Source organism: Pelodiscus sinensis, chromosome 3 (assembly GCF_052426305.1).
Source record: "Pelodiscus sinensis isolate ZL-2025 chromosome 3, ASM5242630v1, whole genome shotgun sequence".
Lineage (NCBI taxonomy): Eukaryota > Metazoa > Chordata > Testudines > Trionychidae > Pelodiscus > Pelodiscus sinensis.
In genome coordinates this window covers 80,829,321-80,841,686 of record NC_143054.1, presented here as the reverse complement: position 1 = coordinate 80,841,686, position 12,366 = coordinate 80,829,321, and the positions used below count along the sequence as shown (strand labels likewise).

Here is a 12,366-nt window from a genome sequence, read left to right as displayed (position 1 = left end):
CTAATGACTCAATCAGTGCTGGCACTGATGAGGAGTAAGGGAAGTTGATGGGAGCATGTGCTCCCATTGACCTCCTGCTGTGTGGATGGTGCCAAAATGCAAAGTAATTAACATAATTGGAGTTAGAATCATAGAACACTAGGACTGTATCTGATAGAGGCGGTGGAGTGGGGGTGGGGGAATCGACTAGTTGACTAGTCTTTAACATCCTTACTGTAAATAGGATGAAATTCAGTAACAACAAATGCAAAGTGCCGCACTTAGAAAGGAGTAATCAACTGCACAAATACAAAATGGGAAATGACTGCATAGCAAGAAGTAATGAAGAAAAGGATGTGGGGATAACAGTGGATCTCAAACTAAATAGGAATCAACAGTATAATACCATTTGAAAAAAGCCAAACCATTCTGGCTTATGTTAGTAGGAAAGTCGTAAGCAAGACTACAGGAAGTTTATTCTTCTTTTTTACTCATCACTTATGAGGCCTCAGCTGGACTACTGTGCCCAGTTCTGGGTTCCATACTTTGGGAAAGATGTGGATAAATTGAAGCAAGGGGAGACTGGAGAAGAAGGATGCGGGGGAGAGGCATCAGCCATGTGACTACCCCCCATGTGATTCCTCCCTGAACCACCCCGGGGGTGGGCTGGCATAACGCCCCCTTTATTCCATCATCTCTTCTCCCAAGCTCCCTCCCCCATTGACATGGCCCAGAGAACAACCGGGGGGATCTGGCATCCTCAGCAGGGGGCTGGCTTTCCTGCACTCACTGATGGCAAGGGGAAGGAAGCAGAGTAACGCAGCTGTTCTCTTTGACTGCTGACCACATAGCTCAACTTCCCACTGGTTAATGCAGGAGGCAGTCCTACCCCTTCCCTGATTGATGCGTGGGCAGCCAGGGAGTGGGGCCGCATTGGGAAAAAATGAGCTTGTTTAGTTTGGTGAATAGAAGACTGAGCTAACTGTCTTCAAGTACATAGAAGGTTGTGTTGAAAAGGAGGAGAAATTGTTCTCTTTAACCACCAGGGTAGGATAACAAGTAATGGCTTTGTACCAGCATAAAGATGCTTTTGCTGATAATTGGGAAGGGAGGGGAGGTTGGGAGGGGAAGTTTGCACCTTTTTTTGCTGATGTAAAGCTATATCTACACTAGGAGGGTTTTGCCATAAGTATAATGTTGTGTAGAATAGGTGTGAATGACAACAATATGTTACCTGTTGTATTTTGAGGTGCATGTCTGTGTCCTGCAGATCCTAGCATTGCAATATGGATTTTTTTCTGGCTAGTTTATTACCTAAGGATTTGTTATTAGAAGGGTTATTGCAAATTGGGCAAAAATTTGTCCTCTAATCTACTGCCTTTGCTCAGCCATTTTTCTTTTAAAATTACATTGTGTGTCCATCCACGCACGCAGAAATGAGTATGTAACTATTTTTTGACAGAAGAGAGTGTGACATCTGATATTTCTTGCTAATGGAGAACATTATTTGTGTGGCACTCTGCTAATGTTTGGTCTCTTGTGGGGTTTAATTTAGAAGAACCACTACAGAAGAAACTCTGAGATCTAATTACGGTATGACTCATTATAAATACAAATATTAATAGATTGATAATAGGAACTAAATAAATTTGGTGGTCTTTTTCTTTTGTCAGAGGAAAACTCTTGGGCATCTTTTCCTAGAATTTCTTTTTCTCATTACAGATTTCAAGCATGTATCTATTTTGCATCTGCCTTTCAAGCTATCTCATGTGGCATCCATTACTTGGCTTCCGTATTCATGGCTGTTACTCCTAAATTTGTATGCGGTGTCCCTGGAAACGTGACTAGTGTACTGTTAGATAATTCCTCTAGTTCAAGAATTGAGGATATTTGGACAATGTGGACATCAACAAAAAATTATATTGTGGTCCAGCTGGAAAATGGAGAAATTTGGGAACTTGATCAGTGCAGCAGATCCAAGCGGGAAGGCAGTTTGTATTTTTCATATGAATATAGTGGCAACAAGTCTGTTTTTGCTTGCTCTGATGGATATATCTATGATCACACAAAATGGAAGAGCACCATTGTTACAGAATGGGATTTGGTCTGTCAGCGGGAATGGCTTGCAAAATTAACACAACCCACATTCATGCTTGGAGTTTTGTTTGGAGCAGTGATTTTTGGTGATATGGCTGACAGGTACAGTGTCATCCTCTTAATAATGTAGCATTAACAGTATATATGTGTCTAAATGCTTTGCTCTTCTCTTTTATATTAATTTAAAAGTGGTTCAATCTAATGCTGTTTTATTAATGTGTTCTTCAACAGAGCTTATATTTATCTTTCTCTGATAAAGATGATTTGTGTTCTATTAGAAAACTTAAACTATTGATAGAACATTTTTTTTAAATGTTCTACTTCATATCAAATGCAGGCGTTGATACATGGCTTGAACCTTGTACCTAAACAAGCTTCTTCCATGATAATAGTTCTACCCTACCTGTTTTCCTCATCTTATAATAAAAAAGAGAAATATGTATGATGGTTATGATGAATAAGCTATACTGTAAGGTTAAAAATAATATATTTAAAAAACCCGAACTTCATGACTTCTGTCATTACTATTAGTTTATGGGACTAATGCAAGGATTTTTGGAATTGAATCATGTCTGTATTACTAAAACTAAAGATCTGTATTTTTTAGCATTAGTGGATTATTGGTTTACTTTTTTTTTCAGTTTTATATGAACAAAGAAATTAGACCAATCAGTTTCACTTTTGTTGGTTAGTTTTTTCTTCCCCCAGCCATAGTATAATGCTGAAATGTTTCATGTGTGAACACATTATGGAAATGCATAAAGATCTTATTTTTTCAGATGGATTTTATAAAAGTATAGAATTAGTTCTCTTAATCTAAGGTTTTGTAAAACTTTCTTTAGTACAAAACCTGAATTTAGAGCCTAAATTGAACAGACAGTGTTCCTTTAAATCAGTTACAATATTTTCAGTTGATATGTATGCACAGATAACGACATTATAGACACAATTCTCTGTTGGATTAGCTCAAATTCTAGACATCCATTTAAGAGAATAAACATATTGTAATGTATTCTATGGAGTCATAATGAAAAGTTTTACAGCTGAAAGTTATTATCTGACAGCTTTTGGCTGATGGGAAATCAGTCCAGTTTCCAGTGAACAGATGTTCCCATCACAAGAATGACCACAGCTGGCACTAATTAGCATCTCTGCTGAGAACCTTGAAAGAGATTAAGGATTGAATGGGCATGAAGACAACTACAGTACTTGCTTCTAGAGCCTGGTCTATGGTACACAGGTTGACATAAGGCAGCTTACATCTACCTAATTATAAGTCAGCGCACACAAGATAGCCTTGTCCTGCCAATGTAAGTGCCTTACTAATTGACATCATAATGCCAGCTCCATGAGAGGGGCACGGCTTCTATGGTGTAGTTAGAGTGATACATGGTCTGTGCAGACATTGCAATGCTTACATCAGCTGTTAGCAGGCTTATCAGTTTCAAGGCTCCATGCTGGAGCAGTGACATTGACAAAAAAACTGTGCAGTTGGAGCCTGGCTACCTCTCATTTCATGGCTGTGCCTGCCTGGCTCCTCATATGGGCTAAGAGTGGAGAGCTGAGCCAAACTCAGATCTCCGGGTCCTTGCCAGTGTTTCCTCTAAGATGCGTGGTAGCATAGCCCTGCAGCTGCTTAATGAACCCTACCCAGCCAGGGGCTCAGGACTTGTGCATGGGGCTGCCTGGCAGGGGGAGAGGTACTTCTTCCTCAGCAACAGCTGCAGCTCCCTGCTGAGGACAGAGCAGTGAGTCTCTCTGAATCTGCAGTGCACTTCCCCCTGCCAGGCAGCTCCATGTGCAAGTTCTGAACCCCTGGCTGGGCTGGCCTCATTAAGCAGCTGCGGGTTTGTGGTGCCGCACAGCTTAAAGGAAACACTTGTCTCAGCTCCCCACACTGCCTCTCTTCAGTCAGTGGAATGACACACGCCACCAACAGGAGAGTACAGTTGGCATGATCCACCACAGCAATTACTGCAGTGGCTGTAAATTGACCTAATATAGGTCACCTTAAGTCTTATGTAGACATGGCCTACGTCAGGGTTGAATAACATTAGCAGGGCATTGTAGGGAAATTTGCCGTGCAGGTATCTGGGCTATATCTGTTTTGTAAGACTTCACATTGCAGTATTGTTTTAGTGTGGTACGAAATTCATGTACAAATAAACAACCCAAACCCAAGTCTCCAAAAGCAACTGCTGCTGAAGATAGAAATAATATGTCTCTAAGTCTACATCATCAGAGAATAAAAATGAAACTGGGCCTGTTTCTTACCTAATCAACACCTGAAACCTACTCTATATAAGGAATTTTGCTAAACCAAATAGAACAGAGATAAATATAAATAGATTGTATTTCTGCTAGAATTTGTTTTCTCTTCAGATCAATTATTGGTGTGGACTACTTCTGGTAGGTCAACATATTTTCTACATGAGATGCTCTGAAAAGTGGAGGAACAAATTTAGGATTTCTTTTGTGTTAAAGACCTTTGTTTCAGAATGGGGAAGAACACATAATTTAAGGCCTGGCTTGTAATATTTATAGTAATAAGCTAAAATTTTACATAATTTTATTTCCCTGTGAATGTATTTTCTGTAGGTACAAGTTGTATGCAGGTTTGTGCATACAACTGTGAAATCAGAGAACTTTGAAAAACTGTCTGATTGCCATATAGTAGATACCTTATTTTAATATAATTGGGAAGAATTAAGGTAGGAAAACCTTTCACTGGAGCCCAAGTTATATTGAAATTTCATGCTAACCTATGCTGGATCATGTTAAGTAGCTGTTACTTAAAATGAATATCCAAGAAAAAGAGAAGTAGAATGGATTGAATCTGTGTAAAATGGTGGATTACAGATGCAGAAGTGAAACTTAAAGCTGAATATGAAAACACAAAGTGCCCTTTTTAAAGAGACCTTTCTTCCAGACAGGGAGAATTGGATGGGGCTCCATTTCATCAGTTCTACTTTCAAACTAGCCCTAGTGATGGATATGGAAAAATAAGTTTCCTTCACGTAGGGTACGTCTACACTACAACGTTAATTTGAACTAACTTAGTTTGAATTAGTTAATTCGAACTAAGCTAATTTGAACTAACGCGTCTAGAACTAAAAACTAGTTCGAATTAGCGTTTTGCTAATTCGAACTAGCAAGTCCACATTGAGTGGACCCTGAACAGGGCTTAAGGATAGCCAGAAGCAGTGCCGGCAGGGCATCAGAGGAGGACTTAGAGCGTGGAGATGCTGTCTCAGGCTAGCCGAGGGCTGCGCTTAAAGGTCCCGACCCCCACCCTGGACAGACAGTTCTCAGGGGTGCCCCGCTTGCAAAGCAGTCCTGGCTTGGATTGCCCGGACTACCCACACTGGGCACATCACACCACTCGGCCATCAGCCCGGCTGCACTTGCCGCAGGCTGCCATCTGGGGAGAGGAGGGAATCGGGGGGCTGCAGGAGAGCTTCCACCCCTAGAAGCCCGCAGAGCCAGCCCAGTCCTCCCCATCGGGGGCTCGTACCCCATTCCTCCCTCACCTCCTTCCACTTACCCTTCCCTAGCCCCCCTTCTTATTGATGTACAAAATAAAGATAACGTTTCTTCCAACATTGACTCTGTCTTTATTGAACAAAACTGGGGGAGACTGGGAAAAGGAGGTGGGAGAGGGGAAGAGAAAGGCTGGGAGAGGGGAGGGCAACTAACATGATCAGGGGTTGGGAACAGGTCCCAGATGAAGAGAGGCTACAGAGACTGGGACTGTTCAGCTTAGAAAAGAGGAGACGGAGGGGGGACAGGATAGAGGTCTCTAAAAGCAGGGGTTGGGTGGAGAGGGTGCATTCAGAAAAGTTCTTCATGAGTTCCCATAAAGAAGGACTAGAGGACACCAAAGGAAAGGAATGGGTAGCAGGCTTGAAACTAGTAAGAGAAAGTTGTTGTTCTTGACAAAGCAAATAGTTAACCTGTGGAACTCCTTGCTGCAGAAGGCTGTGAAGGCTACAACTAGAACAGAGTTGAAAGGGAAGTGAGATCAAGTCATGGAGGCTGGGTCCATGGAGTAGTCTTAGCCAGGGGGTAGGAGTGGTGTCCCTGCCCAAAGTTCGTGGAAGGCTGGACAGGGATGGCACGAGACAAATGGCTTGATCACTGTCTTCGGTCCATCCCCTCCAGGGTCCCTAGGGTTGGCCACTGTCGGCAGACAGGCTACTGGGCTAGATGGACCTTTGGTCTGACCCAGGACGGCCATTGTAAGTTCAGGGTTCAGGGTCGGGGGTCTCAGTGGACCCCCTTGATTTTCATGCACACCTGCTCCTGGGTGGCCAGGCTGGCAGCTCTCCTGCCCTAGACGGCCACTTTCCTGTGCCTAGTGCGGAGATCGTGGATGAGGTCCACGATGTCCGCACTAGCCCAGGAAGGTGCCCGCCTCTTGCGGTCCAGGGCAAGCTCCCGGGAGCCGCCAGCCTGGTCCCGGGAAGAGGGGGTGGGCTGGGGGACATCGGGTGGGTGGCTCTGTGCCGTGCCAGGTGCAGGGTCTGCTGGCTGGGTGCTGGCAGGCTTACACCTGGCACGGGCACCGTAACCAGCCCGTGCCCCTTTAAGGGGTCCGGGGCCGGGAGGGGGGCATAGAGTTTCCCTGGTGTTGGCCAGAGTGGCCACCAGGGAAACCTGGGGAGGGCTAGCCTCCCACTAGTTCGAATTAAGGGGCTACACACCCCTTAATTCGAACTAGTAAGTTCGAACTAGGCTTAATCCTCGTAAAATGAGGTTTTCCTAGTTCGAACTAAGTGCTCCGCTAGTTCGATTCAAATTCGAACTAGCGGAGCACTAGTGTAGCGGCTATGAATGTTAGTTCGAACTAACATTGTAGTGTAGACATACCCGTAGAGAGCAATGTATCAAAGCTCAGAATCAAACCTGGGGCTACTATGGTAGTGCAGAGCCCTAAATACAGCACTAGTGATACTTCTCAGGTTTACTATCATTCTTACTGATAAGATTTCCCAAGTTTCAGTTTAGCTTTTTTGTGACGTGCCACTCCATTGTTCACTCTGTGTGTTTGTTCTACTACTTCCCTCACCTTGTGTGTGTCTTATCTATCTCCATTATAAGCTCTTTGAGGTAGGGATCCTCCACAGCTTTGTGTGTGTACCATGTTTAATATAATGGGGCCCAGATGTTGGTTGGTCCTCAGGAACTCTTATAATGAACATGATTAATAATACAAAATAATGATGATGTTTTTATTATAATGTACAGAGTGGGAAGACGGTACATAATGTGGTTCACAAGCACTGGTCAGTTTTTATTTGGCATTGCAGTGGCATTCACATTTGACTACTACAGCTTTGTGATCATACGTCTTCTCCTGGCTATGGTAAGTATTAGATGCTATTCTGAATTATTTTAAAATGCTGTTTCCTAATGTTCCTCATGAAAGCCCTCCATCATTTCTCCTTATTCCTTCCCTTCTCCAGTTTTTAAAAGCCCCACACTATCACTTTCATAAAGGACGGAGAATCCGAACACCGCTACTTCTTCACCCTTCAGTTCCCTTTCTCTTTGTTTTAACCAGAAATGGTGCATATGAAACAATATTTAGTGCTTCCTTTGTTGGGGCTGATGATGCTTCTTTTAGCACCATCTCACCCCCCAGCTAGTGAGGTGAAAGAGGAAGTTAGAGAAGCAAACTCTGGTTCTTGCATTACAGCTTGCATTGAACTGTTATTTATGCTGTATTACTAGAAACAGACTTTATTTGTATTAAAATAAGGAAATCTGTAGTACTCATGGTTTTACCTCAGTTATGTTTGTTAGAATCATAGAGTTGGAAGAGACCTCAGGAGGTCATCGAGTCCAATCCCCTGCCCAAAGCAGACTAGCCCCAAATCATCCCAGCCAAGGCTTTGTCAAGCCGGGACTTAAAAATCTCTAGGGCTAGAGATTCCACCACCTTCCTAGGTAACTCATTCCAGTACTTCATCACCCTCCTAGGGAAATAGTTTTTCCTAATATCCAACCTAGGAATATTTGCAGCTTGAGACCATTGAGCCTCGTTCTGTTGTCTGCCACTACTGAGACTGTTAATAGGGGATAGTTGCCCTTGTTTCTCATGTGCACTTTTTCTGTCTTTTTTTAAACTACATCTAAAATGCTGGATATATGTGGAAACAAATAAGCTTAAGAAGCTTACACTGTACTTATATGTATTTCATTTTTTAGCAACCAATTTTAAATTGTTACCCTTTATTCAGAGGTATAAGTTTTGTGGGCTTTGCTTTTAGAATGTTTTAACTAATGAGAAAGATGGTGTGAGACAAATGAAAAAAAGTGGTTTAAAATAGTTTAGAAGTCAGAAAGGAAAATTCACCCAAGTAGAAAGCATCTCTTGTTCTGGCATGGCAAAGGGGTCCTTCACTCTAGAATTCACTTCCCTTCTTCGTCTGCTGGAGCTTACACTTATCACGAACGGGAATGCTGCAAAGCCCGTCTTTTCTCATGAGCCTTACCAGCCTCTTCAGTGCACAGTGATAAGGGCACATTTGTGCCTAGGCTTGCCAAGGCTGAATCCTGGCACTTCTAGGCTTGGCAGATCACAGCTCCAGTGCCTCTGAGTTTGCTACATCAGTTATGAATGTAACAAAAAAAAATTGCTTGAGCCCTGGCACTTCTTTCACCACAAATTAAGCACAGCCAGTGATGTCAACAGAAGTCTCTCTAGTGATTTCACTAGGTGATGGATGAGATTTAATGGAGGCTGAGGCAGTTTATAAATGGAAGAGCTAGAGATTAAGACACTAATCAAACAAGCAGACTCTGCATGGACACAGAACCCCGCTGAAGCCAGTGAAGCTCTGCAAAGGTCCACAGGGATCCACTTCCAGAACTGTGGCTTAAAAATCCCAATCTTACAACCACTAAAATCAGTAGGAGCATTCTAATCACCTTCACTGTGTGCAGGATCAGGTCAAAAGGATGATTGAGAGGGTAAGAATAATGTATACATAGATAAAATTGCTTTTGTATGGGGATTTACTAATGGAGTTTTTATAGCTGGTGGCCTGATTAATCAAAATATTATATGGGAAGCATCTTTAGATTTTCTAATTGTTTGGTTTGAAATGTTTTCAGGTGCCTAATGCACTAGCTGTGTATCTGAGAAATAGAAATCAGAACATTCAGTAAAGAAACACTTTAATTCCCATGCTAGTAATTACAGCTTGTTAGTAGGGTTAGATTACTTGTAGGAGCCTATAAAAGTGTAAGGAGGGTTCTCTTTCAGCTTTGGAAATGATGACTTAACAGGATAATCTTCCCCAAGTATGGAAAATCATTATTTTCATTGTTTTGAAATATTCAGTTCTATTATATGCAGGTTATTAATAGCATGCTTAAAACTAAAGCCAATATTTTCAGAATAGCTATTGGGTTTTAGATGCTTCCATTTTTGAGTGTACAGCTTGTGATAGCTTCAAGAGGCCTGCTTTTTAAAAGTTTTTAAAAAGGTATTTCCAGTTGGTCACCCACAAACAGAGGTATCCAAAGTCACCAGCTACTTCTAAAATCAGTTTTACCTAATGTTGATTGTTTTTCTCAGGATTACTGTTTTACTCTCTGAGTGCATCATATTCCAGTACAGGGCAAGTTAGGGGAGCTCTCAGGATTTCCAACATAAACAAAATGGAAGTATTGATCATTTATTTTTGGTGGTGTTACATAATGGAAATAGACATAAGCTTTTCTTTGTTTTTCTTCCTCAGGTTTCAAGTGGCTATCTGGTTGTGGTTTTTGTTTATGTGACAGAATATGTTGGCATTAAAGCTCGAACATGGGCATCCATGCACGTCCATGCTTTTTTTGCTGTGGGAGTCATGGCTGTGGCACTGGTGGGCTATTTGGTGCGGACCTGGTGGATCTATCAGATATTTCTTTCCATAACAACACTCCCCTTTGTCTTGTGCTGCTGGATGCTCCCAGAGACACCTTTCTGGCTACTGTCAGAGGGAAGATATGAAGAAGCACAAAAAGTAATTAATGTAATGGCGAGATGGAATAAAGTAAGCACTCCTTGTAAAATTTCTGAACTGTGTTCAGTCCAACAAGATGATCTAGTCAGTTGCAGAACGGGTGATAATGATATTTCTACAACGAAGAAGCACAGCATCTTAGATCTGTTTTATAACTGGCACATTGCAAGAAGGACCATTACAGTCTGGCTGATTTGGTTCACTGGGAGTTTAGGATATTATGTATTCTCCCTGAGTTCCGTCAATCTAGGAGGCAATGAATTTTTAAATCTATTTCTCATAGGTAAATATCTGATATATTTTATTCTGCTTATGACAGAACTAGAATTTATAATTTATAATTGTTTAAAGATCTGACAGTAAATTTTCTGACCACCCATTTACACATGCCAATCACCAGCCCCATTTAAAATGGCAGATTTTATTCTTGTCAACTTGAAATTTAGTTATTTGACAATAATAATTTTAGAGTAGGTATACTGTCCTTGACTTCTGCCAATTTTGTGCTTGTAAAACCACATCTTCCTATTTTAAAAATTGTTTCTCTCTGCCTGTTGTTCTGTGAAAAACCCACACAAATTGACTAACAGTCCAAGTGAAACTGTGAAATTGATGCAAAATTGATGCAAAGTAAACAAAATAGATAATTTAACTAATTTTTATCATAGTAACAGATAGTAATAGAATAGATAATGTAACTTTTTTTATCACAGTAAGATTAGATTATATTGGCAACACTACTGAGTTAATAATGTTTAAGTTTGTGTTAGTGTTTTTTTTAAGAGTAGGGGCAATTTTTATTTAATTTAATCTTTAGTGTTGCTGCAAATTCTCTCTTGACACAATAAAAGTGGTCAGTCCCTATAGGGCCTAATCTAAAGTCTATTTAAGATTATTGGAAAGATTTCCATTGACTTTGGTGACCTTTGGATCAAGCTCCAGTCCTGAAAAGGACATATGTACATGCTGGCTTCAAGCATATGAGTAATCACAATAAAGTCAATGTGACCATTCATTAGTGATGTTTAACTGGTTAACTGATTAAAGGGGGCAGGCAGGAGCTTTTTGTGGAGAGGGGCTGCTCTGGCTGGTCTGGAGTGCCCCTGTCTGTGGCAGGCTGTATGGGGCTGGGGCAGTCCCCTGCTCCCTCCCACACCGGTTAAATGGTTAACCTTTCAGATCCCTACTATTCATGTGCTAATAAGAACTTTGCAGGATTGGAGTATTAGTGAATTAATTTTAAGTTGCCATGTATTATTGCATGTTAGTAAATTGACTGTTGTGTTGAGAATAGGATGCTAATGTTAATAATATAACTAAGCTGTTATGATATAAACTGTTAAATAAATCACTGTGTTAGCAAACAGTGTTCAAAACTATTTTCCTTTTCTTCTTTGACCCACCTCACAGGGTCCAAGAACCTGGTCTTCAGCCTGAGCCTGAACTTCTGCACTGCAGTTAAACAGCCCTGTAGCCCGAGTCTGTTAGCTCACGGGTTTTAATTGCAAAGTAGCCATACCTGTATAAGCCAATCTCCCCATCATAAGTGGAGCTGCAACTGCCTTCTGCCTTATAGCCTAGTTCCTTGTACATTTCTTACTCTCCGCCACTGACATTTTTGCCACCAATGGGTTTGTCCCAAAACATTGTTGAAGTACATCTTCTACCTATATCATCTCTGTGACTTTTCTACCTTTAAAACCAGTTCGACCTTTAGATAAAATAAATGCTCATAAGAAGCAATTCAAAATTATTTATAAGGACATTTGCAGTCACATTATCATGGTTTAAAAACAGACATTTTCATAATGACAGGTGCTGTGGAGCTTCCTGCGTATGTCGTTGCTTGCATAGGGATGGACAAACTGGGAAGAAGAAACACATTGATTCCATTTCTTATAGCAAGTGCATTGATCTGTGCTTTCATTATGCTAATCCCTCAGGTTAGTCAGTTACCATTTAAAATGTACCTATATTAGTACTTTATTGTGTGGAATGTGAAATATGATAATGCAACATCTCTTTCTGAGATTAATTAAATGTAATGTAGAAGTGAAGCTGCAATTCTTTACAACAGATTTTCCACATTTCTGTTAAGAGTTCCACAGTAGCATTTTTAGCTCTTAATTAAACAAAGGGTTGGAAATAACTTGTTTAATAAACAAAACCACATATGGCCATTACTTATTGGTGGAACTAATCAGGAAAGTATATCAGGAAATTATTGTTCTGTGTTTACAGAAGGATCATAGTTTACTGTCTGAAGGAATGGCAT

The 12,366-nt window shown here is 41.1% G+C and overlaps 1 protein-coding gene across 3 annotated transcripts in view; it reads left to right on the top strand.

The window, feature by feature from the left end:
• Positions 1-12,366, top strand: part of SLC22A16 (solute carrier family 22 member 16) — a 46,234-nt gene that overhangs the window by 23,322 nt on the left and 10,546 nt on the right. For all 3 annotated transcript variants that reach the window (XM_075923101.2, XM_075923100.2, XM_075923099.2), the window contains exons 2-5: positions 1,702-2,178; positions 7,324-7,441; positions 9,825-10,374; positions 11,907-12,034. In XM_075923101.2, the coding sequence (XP_075779216.1) occupies positions 1,778-2,178; positions 7,324-7,441; positions 9,825-10,374; positions 11,907-12,034 (1,197 nt within the window). In that variant the 5' untranslated portion in view covers positions 1,702-1,777. The remainder of the gene's footprint in view (positions 1-1,701; positions 2,179-7,323; positions 7,442-9,824; positions 10,375-11,906; positions 12,035-12,366) is intronic.